This window comes from Tursiops truncatus, chromosome 6 (genome assembly GCF_011762595.2).
Source record: "Tursiops truncatus isolate mTurTru1 chromosome 6, mTurTru1.mat.Y, whole genome shotgun sequence".
NCBI classification, from domain to species: Eukaryota; Metazoa; Chordata; class Mammalia; order Artiodactyla; family Delphinidae; genus Tursiops; species Tursiops truncatus.
Window position 1 is genome coordinate 88,489,577 of NC_047039.1, and position 18,511 is coordinate 88,508,087.

At 37.1% G+C, this 18,511-nt stretch overlaps 1 protein-coding gene across 2 annotated transcripts in view; it reads left to right on the forward strand.

Moving 5' to 3' along the window:
* Nucleotides 1–17,844, forward strand: part of TMEM38B (transmembrane protein 38B) — a 70,087-nt gene extending 52,243 nt beyond the window's left edge. Inside the window, exons 6-7 of one of the 2 annotated variants that reach the window (XM_073806355.1) lie at nt 8,424–8,593; nt 17,275–17,412. In XM_073806355.1, the coding sequence (XP_073662456.1) occupies nt 8,424–8,546 (123 nt within the window). In that variant the 3' untranslated portion in view covers nt 8,547–8,593; nt 17,275–17,412. Of the gene's footprint in view, nt 1–8,423; nt 8,594–17,274 lie in introns of both variants that reach the window. The other variant, XM_019949100.3, reaches the window with a different exon arrangement.
* Nucleotides 17,845–18,511: the final 667 nt, after the last annotated feature.

Genomic DNA, 18,511 nt, shown 5'->3' on the forward strand with positions numbered 1-18,511 from the left:
ATAACTCAGTTTCGTTCCTTTTTACGGCTGACTAATATTCCACTGTATATATGTGCCACATCGTCTTTATCCGTTCGTCTGTTGATGGACACTTAGGTTGCTTCCATGTCCTAGCTCTTGTAAATAGAGCTGCAATGAACATTTTGGTATATGACTCTTTTTGAATTATGGTTTTCTCAGGGTATATGCCCAGTAGTGGGATTGCTGGGTCGTATGGTAGTTCTATTTTTAGTTTTTTAAGGAACCTCCATAGTGGCTGTATCAATTTACATTCCCACCAACAGTGCAAGAGGGTTCCCTTTTCTGCACACCCTCTCCAGCATTTATTGTTTGTAGATTTTTTGATGATGGCCATTCTGACCAGTGTGAGATGATATCTCATTGTAGTTTAGATTAGCCTATCTATAATGATTAATGATGTTGAGCATTCTTTCATGTGTTTGTTGGCAATCTGTATATCTTCTTTGGAGAAATGTCTGTTTGGGTCTTCTGCCCATTTTTGCATTGGGTTGTTTGTTTTTTTCATATTGAGCTGCATGATTTGCTTGTATGTTTTGGACATTAATCCTTTGTCAGTTGCTTCATTTGCAAATATTTTCTCCCATTCTGAGGGTTGTCTTTTCATCTTGTTTATGGTTTCCTTTGCTGTGCACAAGTTAAGTTTCATTAGGTCCCATTTATTTATTTTTGTTTTTATTTCCATTTCTCTAGGAAGCGGGTCAAAAAGGATCTTGCTGTGATTTATGTCATAGAGTGTTCTGCCTATGTTTTCCTCTCAGAGTTTGATGGTGTCTGGACTTACGTTTAGGTCTTGAATCCATTTTGAGTGTTTTTTTGTGTATGGTGTTAGGGAGTGTTCTAATTTCATTCTTTTACATGTAGCTGTACAGTTTTCCCAGCACCACTTATTGAAGAGGCTGTCTTTTCACCACAGTATATTCTTGCCTCCTTTATCAAAGATAAGGTGACCATATGTGCGTGGGTTTAGCTCTGGGCTTTCTATCCTATTCCATTGATCTATGTATCTGTTTTTGTGTCAGTACCATACTGTCTTGATTACTGTAGCTTTGTAGTATACTCTGAGGTCAGGGAGCCTGATTCCTCCAGCTCTGTTTTTCTTTCTCAAGATTGCTTTGGCTATTCGGGGTCTTTTGTGTTTCCATACAAATTGTGAAATTTTTTTTCTAGTTCTGTGAAAAATGCCAGTGGTAGTTTGACAGGGATTGCATTGAATCTGTAGATTGCTTTGGGTAGTACAGTCATTTTGACAATGTTGATTCTTCCAATCCAAGAACGTGGTATATCTCTCCATCTCTTGGTATCATCTTTAATTTCTTTCATCAGTGTCTTATAATTTTCTACATACAGGTCTTTTGTCTCCTTAGGTAGGTTTATGCCTAGATATTTTATTCTTTTTGTTGCAGTGGTAAATGGGAGTGTTTTCTTAATTTCACTTTCAGATTTTTCATCATTTGTGTATAGGAAAGCAAGAGATTTTTGTGCGTTAATTTTGTATCCTGCTACTTTACCAAATTCATTGATTAGCTTTAGTAGTTTTCTGGTAGCATCTTTAGGATTCTCTTTGTACAGTATCATGTTATCTGCAAACAGTGACAGCTTTACTTCTTCTTTTCCGATTTGGATTCCTTTTATTTCTTTTTCTTCTCTGACTGCTGTGGCTAAAACTTCCAAAACTATGTTGAATAATAGTGGTGAGAGTGGGCAACGTTGTCTTGTTCCTGATCTTAGTGGAAATGGTTGCAGTTTTTCACCATGGAGGATGATGTTGGCTCTGGGTTTGTCATATATGGCCTTTATTATGTTGAGGAAAGTTCCCTCTATGCCTACTTTCTGGAGGGGTTTTATCATAAATGGGTGTTGAATTTTGTCAAAAGCTTTCTCTGCATCTGTTGAGATGATCATATGGTTTTCCTCCTCAATTTGTTAATATGGTGTATCACATTGATTGATTTGCATATATTGAAGAATCTTGGCATTCCTGGGATAAACCCCACTTGATCATGGTGTATGATCCTTTTAATGTGCTGTTGGATTCTGATTGCTAGTTTTTTGTTGAGGATTTTTGCATCTATGTCCATCAGTGATATTGGCCTGTAGTTTTCTTTCTTTCTGACATCTTTGTCTGGTTTTGGTCTCAGGGTGATGGTGGCCTCGTAGAATGAGTTTGGGAGTGTTCCTCGCTCTGCTATATTTTGGAAGAGTTTGAGCAGGTTAGGTGTTAGCTCTTCTCTAAATGTTTGATAGAATTTGCCTGTGAAGCCATCTGGTCCTGGGCTTTTGTTTGTTGGAAGATTTTTAATCACAGTTTCAATTTCAATGTTTGTGATTGGTCTGTTCATATTTTCTATTTCTTCCTGGTTCAGTCTTGGAAGGTTGTGCTTTTCTAAGATTTTGTCCATTTCTTCCAGGTTATCCATTTTATTGGCATATAGTTGCTTGTAGTAATCTCTCATGATGCTTTCAATTTCTGCAGTGTCAATTGTTACATCTCCTTTTTCATTTCTAATTCTATTGATTTGAGTCTTTTCCCTTTTTTTCTTGATGAGTCTGGCTAATGGTTTATCAATTTTGTCTATCTTCTCAAAGAACCAGCTTTTAGTTTTATTGATCTTTGCTATCGTTTCCTTCATTTCTTTTTCATTTATTTCTGATCTGTATGATTTCTTTCCTTCTGCTAACTTTGGGTTTTCTTTGTTCTTCCTTCTCTAATTGCATTAGGTGTAAGATTAGATTGTTTATTTGAGATGTTTCTTGTTTCTTAAGGTGGGCTTTTATAGCTATAAAGTTCCCTCTTAGAACTGCTTTTGCTGCATCCCATAGGTTTTGGGTCGTTGCGTTTTCATTGTCGTTTGTTTCTAGGTATTTTCTGATTTCCTCTTTGATTTCTTCAGTGATCTCTTGGTTATTAAGAAGTGTGTTGTTTAGCCTCCATGTGTTTGTATTCCTTACAGATTTTTTCCTGTAATTGATATCTAGTCTCATAGCGTCGTGGTTGGAAAAGATACTTGATAAACTTTCAATTTTCTTAAATTTACCAAGGCTTGATTTGTGACCCAAGATATGCTCTATCCTGGAGAATCTTCCAGGAGCACTTGAGAAGAATGTGTATTCTGTTGTTTTTGGATGGAATGTCCTATAAATATCAATCAAGTCCATCTTGTTTAATGTATCATTTAAAGCTTGTGTTTCCTTATTTATTTTCATTTTGGATGATCTGTGCATTGGTGAAAGTGGGGTGTTAAAGTCCCCTACTATGATTGTGTTACTGTCGATTTCCCCTTTTATGGCTGTTAGTATTTGCCTTATGTATTGAGGTGCTCCTATGTTGTGTGCATAAATATTTACAATTGTTATATCTTCTTGGACTGATCCCTTGATCATTATGTAGTGTCCTTCTTTGTCTCTTGTAATAGTCTTTGTTTTAAAGTCTATTTTGTCTGATATGAGAATTGCTATTCCAGCTTTCTTTTGATTTCCATTTGCATGGAATAGCTTTTTCCATCCCCTCACTTTCAGTCTGTATGTGTCCCTAGGTCTGAAGTGGGTCTCTTGTAGACAGCATATATACGGGTCTTGTTTCTGTATCCATTCAGCTAGTTTGTGTCTTTTGGTTGGAGCATTTAATCCATTTACATTTAAGATAATTATCAATATGTATGTTCCTATTCCCATTTTTGTAATTGTTTTGGGTTTGTTATTGTAGGTCTTTTCCTTCTCTTGTGTTTCCTGCCTAGAGAAGTTCTTTTAGCATTTGTTGTAAAGCTGGTTTGGTGGTGCTGAATTCTCTTAACTTTTGCTTGTCTGTAAAGCTTTCAATTTTTCCGTCAAATCTGAATGAGATCCTTGCTGGGCAGAGTAATCTTGGTTGTAGGTTTTTCTCCTTCATCACTTTAAATATGTCCTGCCACTCCCTTCTGGCTTGGAGAGTTTCTGCTGAAAGATCAGCTGTAAGCCTTATGGGGATTCCCTTATGTGTTACTTGTTGTTTTTCCCTTGCTGCTTTTAATATTTGTTCTTTGTATTTAATTTTCGATAGTTTGATTGATATGTTTCTTGGCGTGTTTTTCCTTGGATTTATCCTGTATGGGACTCTCTGTGCTTCCTGGACTTGATTAACTATTTTCTTTCCCATATTAGGGAAGTTATCAACTATAATCTCTTGAGATATTTTCTCAGTCCCTTTCTTTTTCTCTTCTTCTTCTGGGACCCCTATAATTCGAATGTTGGTGTGTTTATTGTTGTCCCAGAGGTCTCTGAGACTGTCCTTAGTTCTTTTCATTCTTTTTTCTTTATTTTGCTCTGCAGTAGTTGTTTCCAGTATTTCATCTTCCAGGTCTCTTATCCGTTCTTCTGCCTCAGTTATTCTGCTATTGATCCCTTCTAGAGAATTTTTAATTTCATTTATTGTGTTGTTCATCTCTGTTTGTTTGCTGTTTAGTTCTTTTAGATCCTTGTTAAACGTTTCTTGTATTTTCTCCATTCCATTTCCAAGATTTTGGATCATCTTTACTATCATTATTCTGAATTCTTTTTCAGGTAGACTGCCTATTTCCTCTTCATTTGTTAGGTCTGGTGGGTTTTTATCTTGCTCCTTCATCTGCTCTGTGTTTCTCTGTCTTCTCAGTTTGCTTAACTTACTGTGTTTGGGGTCTCCTTTTTGCAGGCTGCTGGTTCATAGTTTCCGTTGTTTTTGGTTTCTGTCCCCAGTGGCTAAGGTTGGTTCAGTGGGTTGTGTAGGCTTCCTGGTGGAGGGGACTAGTGCCTGTGTTCTGGTGGATGAGGCTGGATCTTGTCTTTCTGGTGGGCAGGTCCACGTCTGGTGGTGTGTTTTGGGGTGTCTGTGACCTTATTATGATTTTACGCAGCCTCTGTGCTAATGGATGGGGTTGTGTTCCTGTCTTGCTAGTTGTTTGGCATGGGGTGTCCAGCACTGTAGCTTGCTGGTCGTTGAGTGGAGCTGGGTCTTGGCGTTGAGATGGAGATCTCTGGGAAATTTTTGCTGTTTGATATTATGTGCAGCTGGGAGGTCTCTTGTGGACCAGTGTCCTGAAGTTGGCTCTCCCACCTCAGTGGCACAGCCCTGATGCCTGGCTGGAGCACCAAGAGCCTGTCCTCCACACGGCTCAGAATAAAAGGGAGAAAAGAAAGAAAGAAGTTAAAATAAAATAAAATAAAATGAAATAAAGTTATTACAATAAAAAATAAAAAATAATTATGAAGAATAGAAATTTTTTGGACCTCCCTGGTGGCGCAGTGGTTGAGAGTCCGCCTGCCAATGTAGGGGACACGGGTTAGTGCCCCGGTCCAGGAAGATCCCACATGCCGCAAGTGGCTGGGCCCCTGAGCCGTGGCCGCTGAGCCTGCGTGTCTGGAGCCTGTGCTCTGCAACGGGAGAGCCCACAACAGTGAGAGGCCCGCGTACCACCAAAAAAAAAAAAAAAAAAAAAGAAAATTTTTTAAGTAATAAAAAAAAAAAAAACCCGACAGACAGAACCCTAGGACAAATGGTAAAAGCAAAGCTATACAGACAAAATCACACACAGAAGCATACACACACACACACACACTCACAAAAAGAGAAAAAGGGAAAATATATATATATATATATATATCGTTGCTCTCAAAGTCCACCTCCTCGGTTTGGGATGATTCGTTGTCTATTCAGGTATTCCAGAGATGCAGGGTACATTAAGTTGATTGTGGAGCTTTAATCCGCTGCTCCTGAGGCTGCTGGGAGAGATTTCCCTTACTCTTCTTTTTTTGCACAGCTCCTGGGGTTCAGCTTTCGATTTGGACCCGTCTCTGCGTGTAGGTTGCCTGAGGGCGTCTGTCCTTCACTCAGACAGGACAGGGTTAAAGGAGCAGCTGATTCGGGGGCTCTGGCTCACTCAGGCGGTGTGGGGGGCGGGGGTTAGTAACGGTGCGGTATACGGAGCGAGCCTGTGGCGGCAGAGGCCAGCAGGATGTTGCACCAGCCAGAGGTGCGCCGTGCATTCTCCTGAGGAAGTTGTCCCTGGATCCCGGGACCCTGGCAGTGGCGGGCTGCGCAGGCTCCCGGGGCGGAGGAGGTTGTGTGGATAGTGACCTGTGCTTGCACACAGGCTTCTTGGTGGCTGCAGGAGCAGCCTTAGCGTCTCATGCCCGTCTCTGGGGTCCGTGCTGATAGCCGTGGCTCGCGCCCATCTCTGGAGCTCCTTTAAGCAGCGCTCTTAATCCCCTCTCCTCGCGCACCAGGAAACAAAAGATGCAAGAAAAAGTCTCTTGCCTCTTCGGCAGCTCCAGACTTTTTCCCGGACTCCCTCCCCCTCCCGGCTAGCTGTGGCGCACTATCCCCCTTCAGGCTGTGTTCAAGCTGCCAACCCCAGTCCTCTCCCTGGGATCTGACCTCTGAAGCCCGAGCCTCAGCTCCCAGCCCCAACCCGTCCCGGCGGGTGAGTAGACAAACTTCTCAGGCTGGTGAGTGCTGGTCGGCACCGATCCTCTCTAAAGGAATCTCTCCGCTTTGCCCTCCGAAGCCCTGTTGCTGCGCTCTCCTCCGTGGCTCTGAAGCTCCCCGCCTCTGCCACTGGCAGTCTCCGCCCGCGAAGGGGCTTCCTAATGTGTGGAAACCTTTCCTCCTTCACAGCTCCCTCCCACTGGTGCAGGTCCTGTCCCTATTCTTTGTCTCTTTTTTTTCTTTTACCCTACCCAGGTATGTGGGGAGTTTCTTGCCTTTTGGGAGGTCTGAGGTCTTCTGCCAGCGTTCAGTAGGTGTTCTGTAGGAGTTGTTCCACATGTAGATATATTTCTGATGTATTTGTGGGGAGGAAGGTGATCTCCGTGTCTTACTCTTCTGCCATCTTGAAGCTCCTCTCTATTTTTAGTTTTTAAGGCACCTCCATACTGCTCTCCATTGTGGCTGTACCAATTTACATTCCCACCAGCAGTGTAGGACAGTTCCTTTTTTGCCACACCCTCTCTAGCATTTATTATTTGTAGACTTTTTGATGATGGCCATTCTGAATGGTGTGAGATGATACCTCATTTTAGTTTTGATTTGCATTTCTCTCATAATTAGCAATATGGAGCATTTTTTCATATGCCTGTTGGCCATCTGTATGTTTCCTTTGGAGAAATGTCTTTGTAGACTTCTGCCCATTTTTTGATTGGTTTGTTTGTTTTTCTGATATTGAGCTGTATGAGGTGTTTGTATATTTTGAAGATGAATCCCTTGTTAGTGCCTCATTTGCAAATAGTTTCTCTCAAGTCCTTAGGTTGTCTTTTTGTTTTGTTTATGGTTTCCTTTGCTGCACAAAAGCTTTTATGTTTAACATATACACACTGCTATATATAAATAAGATAACCATGAAGGACCTACTGTATGGAACAGGGAACTATACTCAATACTTTGTAATACCTGTTAGAGAAAAGAATCTGAAAAAGAATACACACACACACACACACACACACACATATATACACACACATATATATATAAAAATATGAGAAACTGAATCACTGAGCTGTACACCTGAAGCTAACACGACATAAGAAATCAACTATACTTCAATAAAAAAAATTGAAAAAAACTCCTCTATTCCAAATACTTTTTATCTCTAAGAAATATTTCATAATAAGATTTTAGCCTTAAAAAGTAAAAAATATCTCTAGTAGAACCCTGAATATTCATTCAGCAGTTCATAAACATTCTTGAACTGTTAAGAAAAATTAAGGGATAAAGGATTAAAAACCTAATAAAAAATTGAAAGAAGTTTATCAACAGACAATTCACACAACAAAGATATGATGTCCCTTAAACATATGAAAACATGTGACGCTCATTTGGGAATATATTAATGAAAATTACACTCAGATATCATTTCTCATCAGAATGGCAAAAATTAAAGTCTGGCTGCGTATCCTGTATGGAGAGAGAACTGGGCACTTTTTCAGTCTTATCTGGATATTCTGGCATGTTCGTTTATTTTCAGGTTTTTTCCCAGCTTTTTTTGCATATTGATATGAACTTTATTGGCAGTTTGTCTAACTCCATAATAAAATTTGTTGGTATTTTTATTGAGATTGTATTCAGTTTATAAATTAACTTAGGGTGGCAGTTATATTACATAGGGACAAAAGCATAGAGTGAGACAGGAGAGAGTACAGAGTCATGAGATTTTCTAATATTTAGATAGGGAAGATCCAGAATGAGAAATGGGAAAGAAGCTGCTAAAAACCAGGAGATGGTGTTAAGAAGGATGAACTGGTCAGTTATGCTGCATGCTGTTGAGAGGTGTATTCAGATAGTATTTTGTTGAATACATGAATGAGGGACAATGGTATTAGGCCCTTTCGGGGGATACAGTTGGACATGTAAACTTTGAATAAAACACAGACTCTGTCTTCAATATGTTATTGTCTAGGCCTTCCCTGGTGGCGCAGTGGTTGGGAGTCCGCCTGCCGATGCAGGGGACATGGGTTCGTGTCCCGGTCTGGGAGGATCCGCATGCCGCGGAGCGGCTGGGCCCGTGAACCATGGCCACTGAGCCTGCGTGTCCGGAGCCTGTGCTCCGCAACGGGATAGGCCACAACGGTGAGAGGCCAACGTACCGGAAAAAAAAAAAAAAAAAAGTTATTGTCTAAAAAGAAATATGAGGCATTGTACTTTTAAACTTTATGAGGATACGGACTAAGTTTGTTTTATTCAGCACTGTATCCCTAGCATTCTGTCTGGTGCATGTAGTAGATTTTTAATATATATTTGTTGACTAACTGATAAATGACTAAAATGCTCTTTCATAGGTCTCTCTGTATTTAATTCTCTCAAACTTATTTATCTAAGACTATACTACCAGATGAACAGTTTATTTAACCAACTTATTGAAGACATTTATAAAAATGAGGATCTGAAGATTTGTTTGACAGTCATTTAGGTTAATAATTATTAATGTCTGAGTGCGTGATATCATCAATGAAGAAAGCATAGAGTAACCAGAAAACCAGGCTGAATATGCCATGTACCAGAAGTTAATTATTGGAGGGCACTGGGGGAGGCTTAATGGAGTAGACACTTCGCAGTTGCCCTGCAAAGGATTGTTTGGATTTAGGCAGATGGAGGCAGCAAGAAGTATGTTCTGGGTGGAGAGAAAGATTAATTATGCAAATTTTGCTTATATAGATACATTGTAATAGTCTTTGAATTATTCATATGAGGTAGAAGTTATGTTCATTCATTATACTTTCATTGCTATGCACTATAGAGGATATAAAAGTACATGAGTACTGTTTGTGCCTTGAGGAACTTATAGTTTAGGTCACATTTTTCTGGGAATATTCTGAAATGATATAACATGAGATATTATAAAAATAATGTGCTAAAGCAATCTTGAGAAAGAAAAACGGAGCTGGAGGAATCAGGCTCCCTGACTTCAGACTATACTACAAAGCTACAGTAATCAAGACAGTATGGTACTGGCACAAAAACAGAAATATAGATCAATGGAACAGGATAGAAAGCCCAGAGATAAACCTGGGCTTAAACCTAAATGTAAGGCCAGACATTCTAAAACTCTTAGAGGAAAACATAGGCAGAACACTCTATGACATAAATCACAGCAAGATCCTTTTTTGACTCACCTCCTAGAGAAATGGAAATAAAAACAAAAATAAACAAATGGGACCTAATGAAACTTAAAAGCTTTTGCACAGCAAAGGAAACCATAAACAAGATGCAAAGACAACCCTCAGAATGAGAGAAAATATTTGCAAATGAAGCAGCTGACAAAGGATTAATCTCCAAAATATACAAGCAGCTCATACAGCTCAATATCAAAAAAACAAACAACCCAATCCAAAAATGAGCGGAAGACCTAAATAGACATTTCTCCAAAGAAGGTATACAGATTGCCAGCAAACACATGAAAGGATGCTCAACATCACTAATCATTAGAGAAATGCTAATCAAAACTACAATGAGGTTTCACCTCACATGGGTCAGAATGGCCATCATCAAAAAATGTACAAACAATAAATGCTGGAGAGGGTGTGGAGAAAAGGGAACCCTCTTGCACTGTTGGTGGGAATGTAAATTGATACAGCCACTATGGAGAACAGTATGGAGGTTCCTTAAAAAACTAAGGATAGAACTATCATATGACCCAGCAATCCCTCTACTGGGCATATACCCTGAGAAAACCATAATTCAAAAAGAGACATGTACCACAATGTTCATTGCAGCACTATTTACAGTAGCCAGGACATGGAAGCAACCTAAGTGTCCATCGACAGATGAATGGATAAAGAAGATGTGGCACATATATACAAAGGAATATTACTCAGCCATAAAAAGAAATGAAATTGGGTTATTTGTAGTGAGGTGGATGGACCTAGAGTCTGTCATATAGAGTGAAGTAAGTCAGGAAGAGAAAAACAAATACCATATGCTAACACATATATACGGAATCTAAAAAAAAATGGTTATGAAGAACCTAGGGGCAGGACAAGAATAAAGACCCAGACATAGAGAATGGACTTAAGGACACGGGGATGGGGAGGGATAAGCTGGGACGAAGTGAGAGAGTGGCATGGACATATATACACTACCAAATGTAAAATAGATAACTAGTGGGAAGCAGCAGCATTGCACAGAGAGATCAGCTCGGTGCTTTGTGACCACCTAGAGAGGTGGGATAGGGAGGATGGGAGGGAGACACAAGAGGGAGGGGATATGGGGATATAAGTATATGTATAGCTGATTCACTTTGTTATACAGCAGAAACTAACACAACAATGTAAAGCAATTATACTGCAAGATGTTAAAAAAAATGTGGCAGAGCTCAAACAATTTCTTTACTGGAATTAATTTTTATTTTAGGATATGTTTAAATGTCAGATTAGGGCTTCTACATTCTTTGGTTTACTTCCCTTTTTAAGCAAGAGACTATGAAGTCAAATGCTGTTTAATTTAGGTAATATGCTTTTTCTTTTAATAGTTTGCTGAATAGGGAGACAGTTTTATATTTTATTTATGGAAGAATAAGGGTTCATTCCATTTGTCACCATTATATTTGTGTCACCTTATTGAATAAACCCTAAGAAGAGGCTGAATTCACAGAAATCCATCCATGGACCTCATAAGTCTATCTCAGCAGTAATTTATGATGCCAGCCGTACTCGTTAGCTGAGTGATGAGTCTACTGGGAGTGGAGATTCTATTAAAACTAGACTTGAAAAATACTTAGTATAGTTCATGTTCTCAGGAAGTACTTTAGATCCTGACACTCATCTCTTTTGGATTTTGTAAAAAGACATTGCTGTTTTCCTGACAGTGGACCATTGTTTGACCTGAATTCTTTTGATTTTTGTTGGCCGTCCATGAAGTCAAGCTATGACCAGGATAATTATGCTAATACATCTCATTGTAACTATTTATTCTAAAGAATAATTTAATCTAAAGAAATTCTTCTTAGATATTAACCAGTAATGGTATAAACTTGGAGGTTAACATTATATTTGGACTCTTCTCGCTCTATATTCTCTCCAGGTGATTACATTCTAAGTCATGCCTTTACGTTTTACTTGTATGGTAATGACTTCTAAATCCATATCCCTTACTTAACGTTTCTGGGCAAACCTCCATTACTGCACTTACTCTTTACGGTTTTGTAATTACAGATTTACTTGCCTGTCTCTGGCTAGTCTGTAAGATTTTTGAGGGCAGGGATCACATTCAACATTCTTTTGGCAGCCAGGGGTAACGCACAAGCAGATTATTTTAATCCTGTGGATTTTAGGCTTTGTTAGTGCTGTTCTGTTTCAGATTTGCCCTTCTAGAATGTGACCCTTTTGGGGTCTCACTTTAAGCCCGAGGTGTACCCCTGGGCAGGTCCACCTTGCCTGGCTTTGAACTCCAACCTGTCTTCCCAGAACCAAGCAGTGGGCTGCTCAGCTCTTTGGCCTCCCAGCTGTTGTTCTCTGCTAGGTTTTTGAAATCTGTTTCTATGTTTGCACAGTTTAGCGTTGGTAAACTCCTCCAGCACAGACTATGCATGGGCTTGGGGGCTTACTTAATGTGGTTCACTCCTCTTTGAGCTGTTATTGCTCTCAAGTGCTAGACGCTTTGGCCTTCTCAGACTCCAGCCTCTGTCCCTTTAACCCATTTGGAACTTCTGCATTTCATTTCCCTATGCTGTGAATTGACACATGTCCTTAAAAGAAAAAGCCAGGGTAAATGTGGAGTTCACTTTGTTCAACTTCCTTTCTTTTAGGGATCATAACCCCACCAGGTTATACCTGTATTGGTTGTTCTCCAGTGTCTTTTTACAGTTGTTTTATGTATTTGTGTCTTTTATGTTGATTTTGTTGAGATACTGAGTCTGATATAAGCTATTTAGTCATGGCTGGCCTGTAGTTTATGTGCATGCATTAAAAAATGGTGTATTTGTTTATTTTTATTGTGGTCAAATTGGCATAACAAAATCAGCTGTTTATACAATTCAGTGGTGTTTAGTACATTCACAATGCTGTGTGCATACATTTTTAAATTTAAATAAATGATAGTACGTTATAGCTTTTGTTCTTTGTCTCATTTTCACCTAACAGTATATTTTAAGAATTTTTCCGTATAACTTTACGATTTATTATTTTTAACAATTACACAGTATACATTTCACTTATCCATTTCTCTTGTGATGGACACCCACTTTGTCTCCAACTCCCCACTACCTAGACTATATTGCAGATAATAAGAATTTACTCTTGTTTCCATTGTCCTCAGGAAAGCTGATTATGTAGGGACCTCTTATGAAATTTAATTCCAAAAATATCTAGTTTGATTCATTATCTGAGACCTGCTGGAGGAATTGCCTCTTGGAAATTCATGGGCTTTTGGGAACCATTCTAGTCCATAACATTGTCCCAGATTCATTTTGGCACCAGTATAATTTCTTGAGCAAATCTAAACATCTCTGAACACTATACATTTTGCCAGATAAAAGATTGGTAGCACTCCATTCTATCTCTCAGTGTCTCAGTTGCTTATATATATAAATATATATGGAAAAAATTGGATGGCTAGAGACTTACTACAGTCCCTCATACTGGCAGGATTCTACAATTTACTGGAAGTCTGTGACTTTAGATAATGATAGACTGCAGTGTATTTAGTGATCAGACTCAAACTCTGAGTGTTCCTAAGTGCTTAACCACTTATTAGCTCTGTGACTTTGAGCAAGTTACTTAACCTGTCAGAACTTCAGTTCCACATCTCTATGATGAGAGTAATAATAGAGTAGTTTTGGGATTACATTTAAAGAGAATAAGGTAATACAAAACACTTATCACAGTCCTGGCACATGTTAAGTGCATAGTATTAATAGGTATTCTTGGTCATTTGGTGTAGACTGTAAATGATATTTTATCTTCTTATTTCCTTTCAATACCAAATGTATTTTTTTGCTTATGCTGCTCATTTGGCACTCAAAAATGTGGTATTTTGTATTATTGTTAATGAGTTATGTTCTTTTCCATTAATTAAGTATAAACTTACAGAGAACAGATTTTTTTTCCAGAACCTAACTTAATTTGCTTCTGCTGAAGATTAAATTAAGAATGCATATTGAACACAGTGAGAACTCCAACAAAGAAAATAGGAAATATAAGAAAGTACTAGATAGAAGTCACAGAGCTGAAGAATATAATAACTGAACTAAAAAATTTACTAGGGGGGGGTTCAACAGCAGACTAGAAGCAGCAAAAAGGATCAGTGAACTTGAAGAACAGGCAGTGGAACTCACCCAATCAGAGCTGCAAAAAGGAAAAAGAATGAAAGAAAGTGAAGATAGCTTAAGGAACTTATGGGACAACATCAGGAGGACTGACATTCACATAACAGGGCTCCCAGAAGGAAAGAAGAGAGAGAAAGGGGCAGAAAAATTATTTGAAGAAAGAATGGCTGAAAACTTCCCTAATCTGGGGGAAGGAAACAAACATGCAGATCCAGGAAGCCCAGAGAGTTCCACATACAGGGACCCCCAAAGAAATCCCACCAAGACACATTATAGTTAAAATGTCAAAAGTTTAAGACAAAGAGAGATTCTTAAAAGTAGCAATGGAAAAACAGTGTGTTATGTATAAAGGAACCCCCATAAGACAATGAGCAGATACTTCCAGGAGAAACTTTGCAGGCCAGAATGGAGTGGCATGATATATGCAAAGCACTGAAGGAAAAAAACTCCCAACCTAAGTTACTCCACCCGGCAGTTACATCCAGAATTAGAGGAGAGAGAAAGAATTTTTCCAGACAAGCAAAAGCTAGAGCTTATCACCACTAAATTGACCTTACACAAAATGTTAAAGGGACTTCTTTAGGCTGAAAGGAAAGGGTGCTAATTAGTAACAAGAAAAAATATGAAAATACAAATCTCACTGGTAAGGGTTAATATATAGTAAAGGTAGTGGATTAATCACTTATAAAGTTAGTATGAATGGTAAAAGACAAAAGTAGTAAAAATAACTAACTACAATAATTAAGGGATACACACAAGATAAAAAGATGTAAAATGTAACATCAAAAACAAAAAAACATTGAGGGGGAGAATAAAAATATAGAACATTAAAATGCATTTATACTTAAGTTATTATCAACTTAAAATAGACTGTCACTAACATAAGTTGTTATATGAAAATATGATAACTACAGAGCAAAAACCTGTAGTATATACACAAAAGATAACAAGAAAATAATCTAAGCATTGCACTAGAGAAAGTCATCAAGCCATAATGGAAGTGAGCAAGGGAAGAAGAAAGGACCAGAGAGGAACTACAAAACAGCCAGAAAACAATTAACCAAATGAAAATAAGTGCATACTTATTAATTACTTTAAATGTAAATTGACTGAATTCTCTATTCAGAAGAGTAGCTGAATGGATAAAAAAAAAAAATAAGACCCATCTATATGCTGCCTGCAAGAGACTCACTGCAGATGTGGAGAGAAATAGACTGAAAGTGAAGGGATGGAAAAATATATTCCATGCAAATGGAAGCCCAAAGAAAGTTGGGATAGCTATACTTATATCAAACAAAACAGACTTTAAAACAAAGACTAATTAGAAGGACGTTACATAATGATAAAGCGGTCATTTCTAATAAGAGGATATATGACATTTGCAAATATTTATGTACCAACATACATATATAAAGCAAATATTAACAGACATAAAGAGACAAATAGAGAGCAAAACAATAATAGTAGGGGACTTATTGAAGTCCCCTCACTTACAACAATGGATAGATCACTAGACAAAGAATCAAGAAGGAAACATTGCCCCAAAGGACATATTAGACTAGACAGACTTAACTAAAGATATAGACAGGACATTCCATCCAAAAGCAACAGAATACATATTCTTCTCAAGCGCACATGGAATATTCTCCAGGATTCATCATATGTTAGGTCATAAAACAAGTCTTAATAAATTTAAGAAGATGAAAATCATATCAAGAATCTTAGCTAGAATAGTATGAAACTGGAAATTGTTTACTAGGAAGAAAACTGGAAAAATCACAAACATGTGGGAATTAAACATAATGCTATAAAACAACCAGTGGGTCAGTGAAGAAATAACAGAGAAATCAAAAAAATACCTTGAGACAAAAATGGAAATACAACATTCCAATCTTATGGGATGCAGCAAACTAGTTTTAAGAGGGAAGTTCATAGCAATAAATGCCTACCTCAAGAAATGAGAAAAATCTCAAATAACTTAACTTTATACTTTAAAGAACTAGAAAAAGAACAAATGACGCCCAAAGTTAATGGAAGGAAGGAAATAACATAGAGCAGAAATAAATGAAATACAGACTAAAAGGACAATAGAAAAGACCAAACTAAGAGTTGGTTCTTTGAAAAGGTAAATAAAATTAACAAACCTTCAGTTAGACTCACCAAGAAAGAAAACAAGAACTCAGGTGGATAAAATCAGAAATGAAAGAAGAGATGTTACAACTGATACCACGAAAATACAAGGGATTGAGACTGTTACGAACACTTATATGCCAACAACGTGGACAACCTAGAAGAAATGGACATACTTCTAGAAACATACAACCTGTCAAGACTGAATCACAAAGAAATAGAAAATCTGAACAGACCAGTTACCAGTAAGGAGATTGTATCAGTGATCAGAAACCTCCCAACAAATAAAAATCCAGGACCAGACAGTTTTGCTGGTGAATTCTACCAAACATTACAAGAATTAATACCAATCCTTCTCAAACTCTTTCAAAAATAAAAGATGAGGGAATGCTTCCAAACTCATTTTACAAGGCCAACATTACCATGAAACCAAAACCAGACAAGGATGCCACAAGAAAAGAAAATTATAGGGCAATATCCTTGATGGGCATAGATGCAAAAACCCCCAACAAAATATTAGCAAACTAAATTCAACAATACATTAAAAAGATTATACATCGTGATCAAGTGGGATTGATTCCAGGGATGCAAGGATGGTTCATCATCTGCAAATCAATCAGTGTCATATATCACATTAACAAAATGAAGGATAAAAACCATATAATCTCAATAGATGCAGAAAAAGCATTTGACAGAATTCAGCATCCATTTACAATAAAAACTCTTAACAAAGTGGGTGTAGAGGGAATGTACCTCAACATAATAGAGGCTATATATGACAAGCCCACAGCTAACATCATAACCAGGGCATTATGCCTGGTGAAAAAAATGAGACAAAGACAAATACAGTATGATCTCATTTTTGTGTGGAATCTAAAATTTAAAAAAACGCAAGCTCATAGATACAGAGAACAGATTAGTGGTTGCCAGAAGTGGATTGGGGGGGTGGTGACGAGGCTTGGTGACATGGGTTAAAAGGAGTCAAAAAGTTCAAACTTCCAGTTATAAACAAATAAGTCATCAGTGTGTAACGTATAGCATGGTAACTATTGTAATACTGTATTGCATATTTGAAAGTTGCTAAGAGAGTAGATCTTAAAAATTCTCATCACATAAAAAAATTTTTGTGTGCTGTGTATGGTAATGGATGTTAACTAGACTTATTGTGGTGGTTATTTCATAATATATGCAGATACCGAATCATTTTGTACACCTGAAACTAGTATAATGTTATATGTCAGTTATACCTCAATAAAAAAAAAAGCATTTTGAATATTTTCTTCTTTTTCACTTTCCCCTCTCATTTTTAGGAAACAGAAAACATTTGTATTTAAATTCAAAATTGAACTTTTTTTTTCAGATAACCATGATGCTTACAGAGACTTCTGTTATGCCTTTTGCTTTTTTTGAGGATACATTGAGTTGGATGCTGTTTGGCTGGCAGCAGCTGTTTTCATCATGTGAAAAGAGAAGTGAAACAAACTCGTTTCTCAGTGGTACTGGTTCATCGACCTCAAAACCTATAGCTGATGCTTCAGATAAAGTTCATAAGAAGCATACTAAAAAGACTAAATTTACTTGATGAACTTCATAAGGCAAAAAATTTTCTTTGTCTTATCTACCTGTCAGATTGTGATAAATATTTCTATGTAAATGATGTAAAATAAAGATTATATATAAGGATTGGAGGTGACAAAAAGAACGAACTTCTTTCTGTTTCAGGGAGACTCTCCCTTTCTGGATTGTAATTTCCTGAGTGTTATGAGTGTATCATGTGAAATGGTTTTTCTAAGTTATATATAAAAGATTCTATTGTGATTTTTAAAACAGTTTTATATTGATAAAAGCCTAGTGTTTTTGAATGTTAGAAAAAGTAAACCTACTGTCATTGCAAAATAACAAAAATTAAAGTTTTATTGTTTAATCTAGATATTTTCATACATGTTTTTTATTTGAATCTATTTGAGCTTTAGTTTAGCAAAATTAAACTTTTATTACACATTACCATTATAATTCTTAGATATGAAAAACAATTCCTGTTTAATTTTGAGTACTAAGAAAAGTAAACTTTACCTAAATCACTTTATATTATGAATGAAAATAAATTATTAGCTTATATTTCAGAAATAAACATTGTATATTTTACCCACATTAAATGGAAATATCTGAAATTTTATTTAATTTTTTTCTAGTAGTATTTTTCAGTGAGAGCAGAGTATTATTAGTCTTAATCTTAAGTGTGTTTCATGCCCTTGTTTAAACTATTTCTTTTTTCTCAAAAGAAAATCAGGGGTATAGTTTTTAATAAGTTACTAAGTCCATGTTTTGCTTTGCAAGTTTTGAGGAGCTTATTTTTTTCTCTCTCCTTAAAACACATTTGTTTTAACTGTAGGAGAAATTATTCTTCTCAGCATTTCATATATTCTTAAGTATTATTTCAATTTAAAAATTTCACCTTTGTCTTCTCTTTAATGGGTACTTTTCAGTTTTCTAGTTGAATGGCTCTTACTAGTTTACGTAGGTTATATTTTAATGTACATGTACATATATTTTTAGTTTTATTTTAAATTAAAACTAGTTACCCTTATGTAAAAATG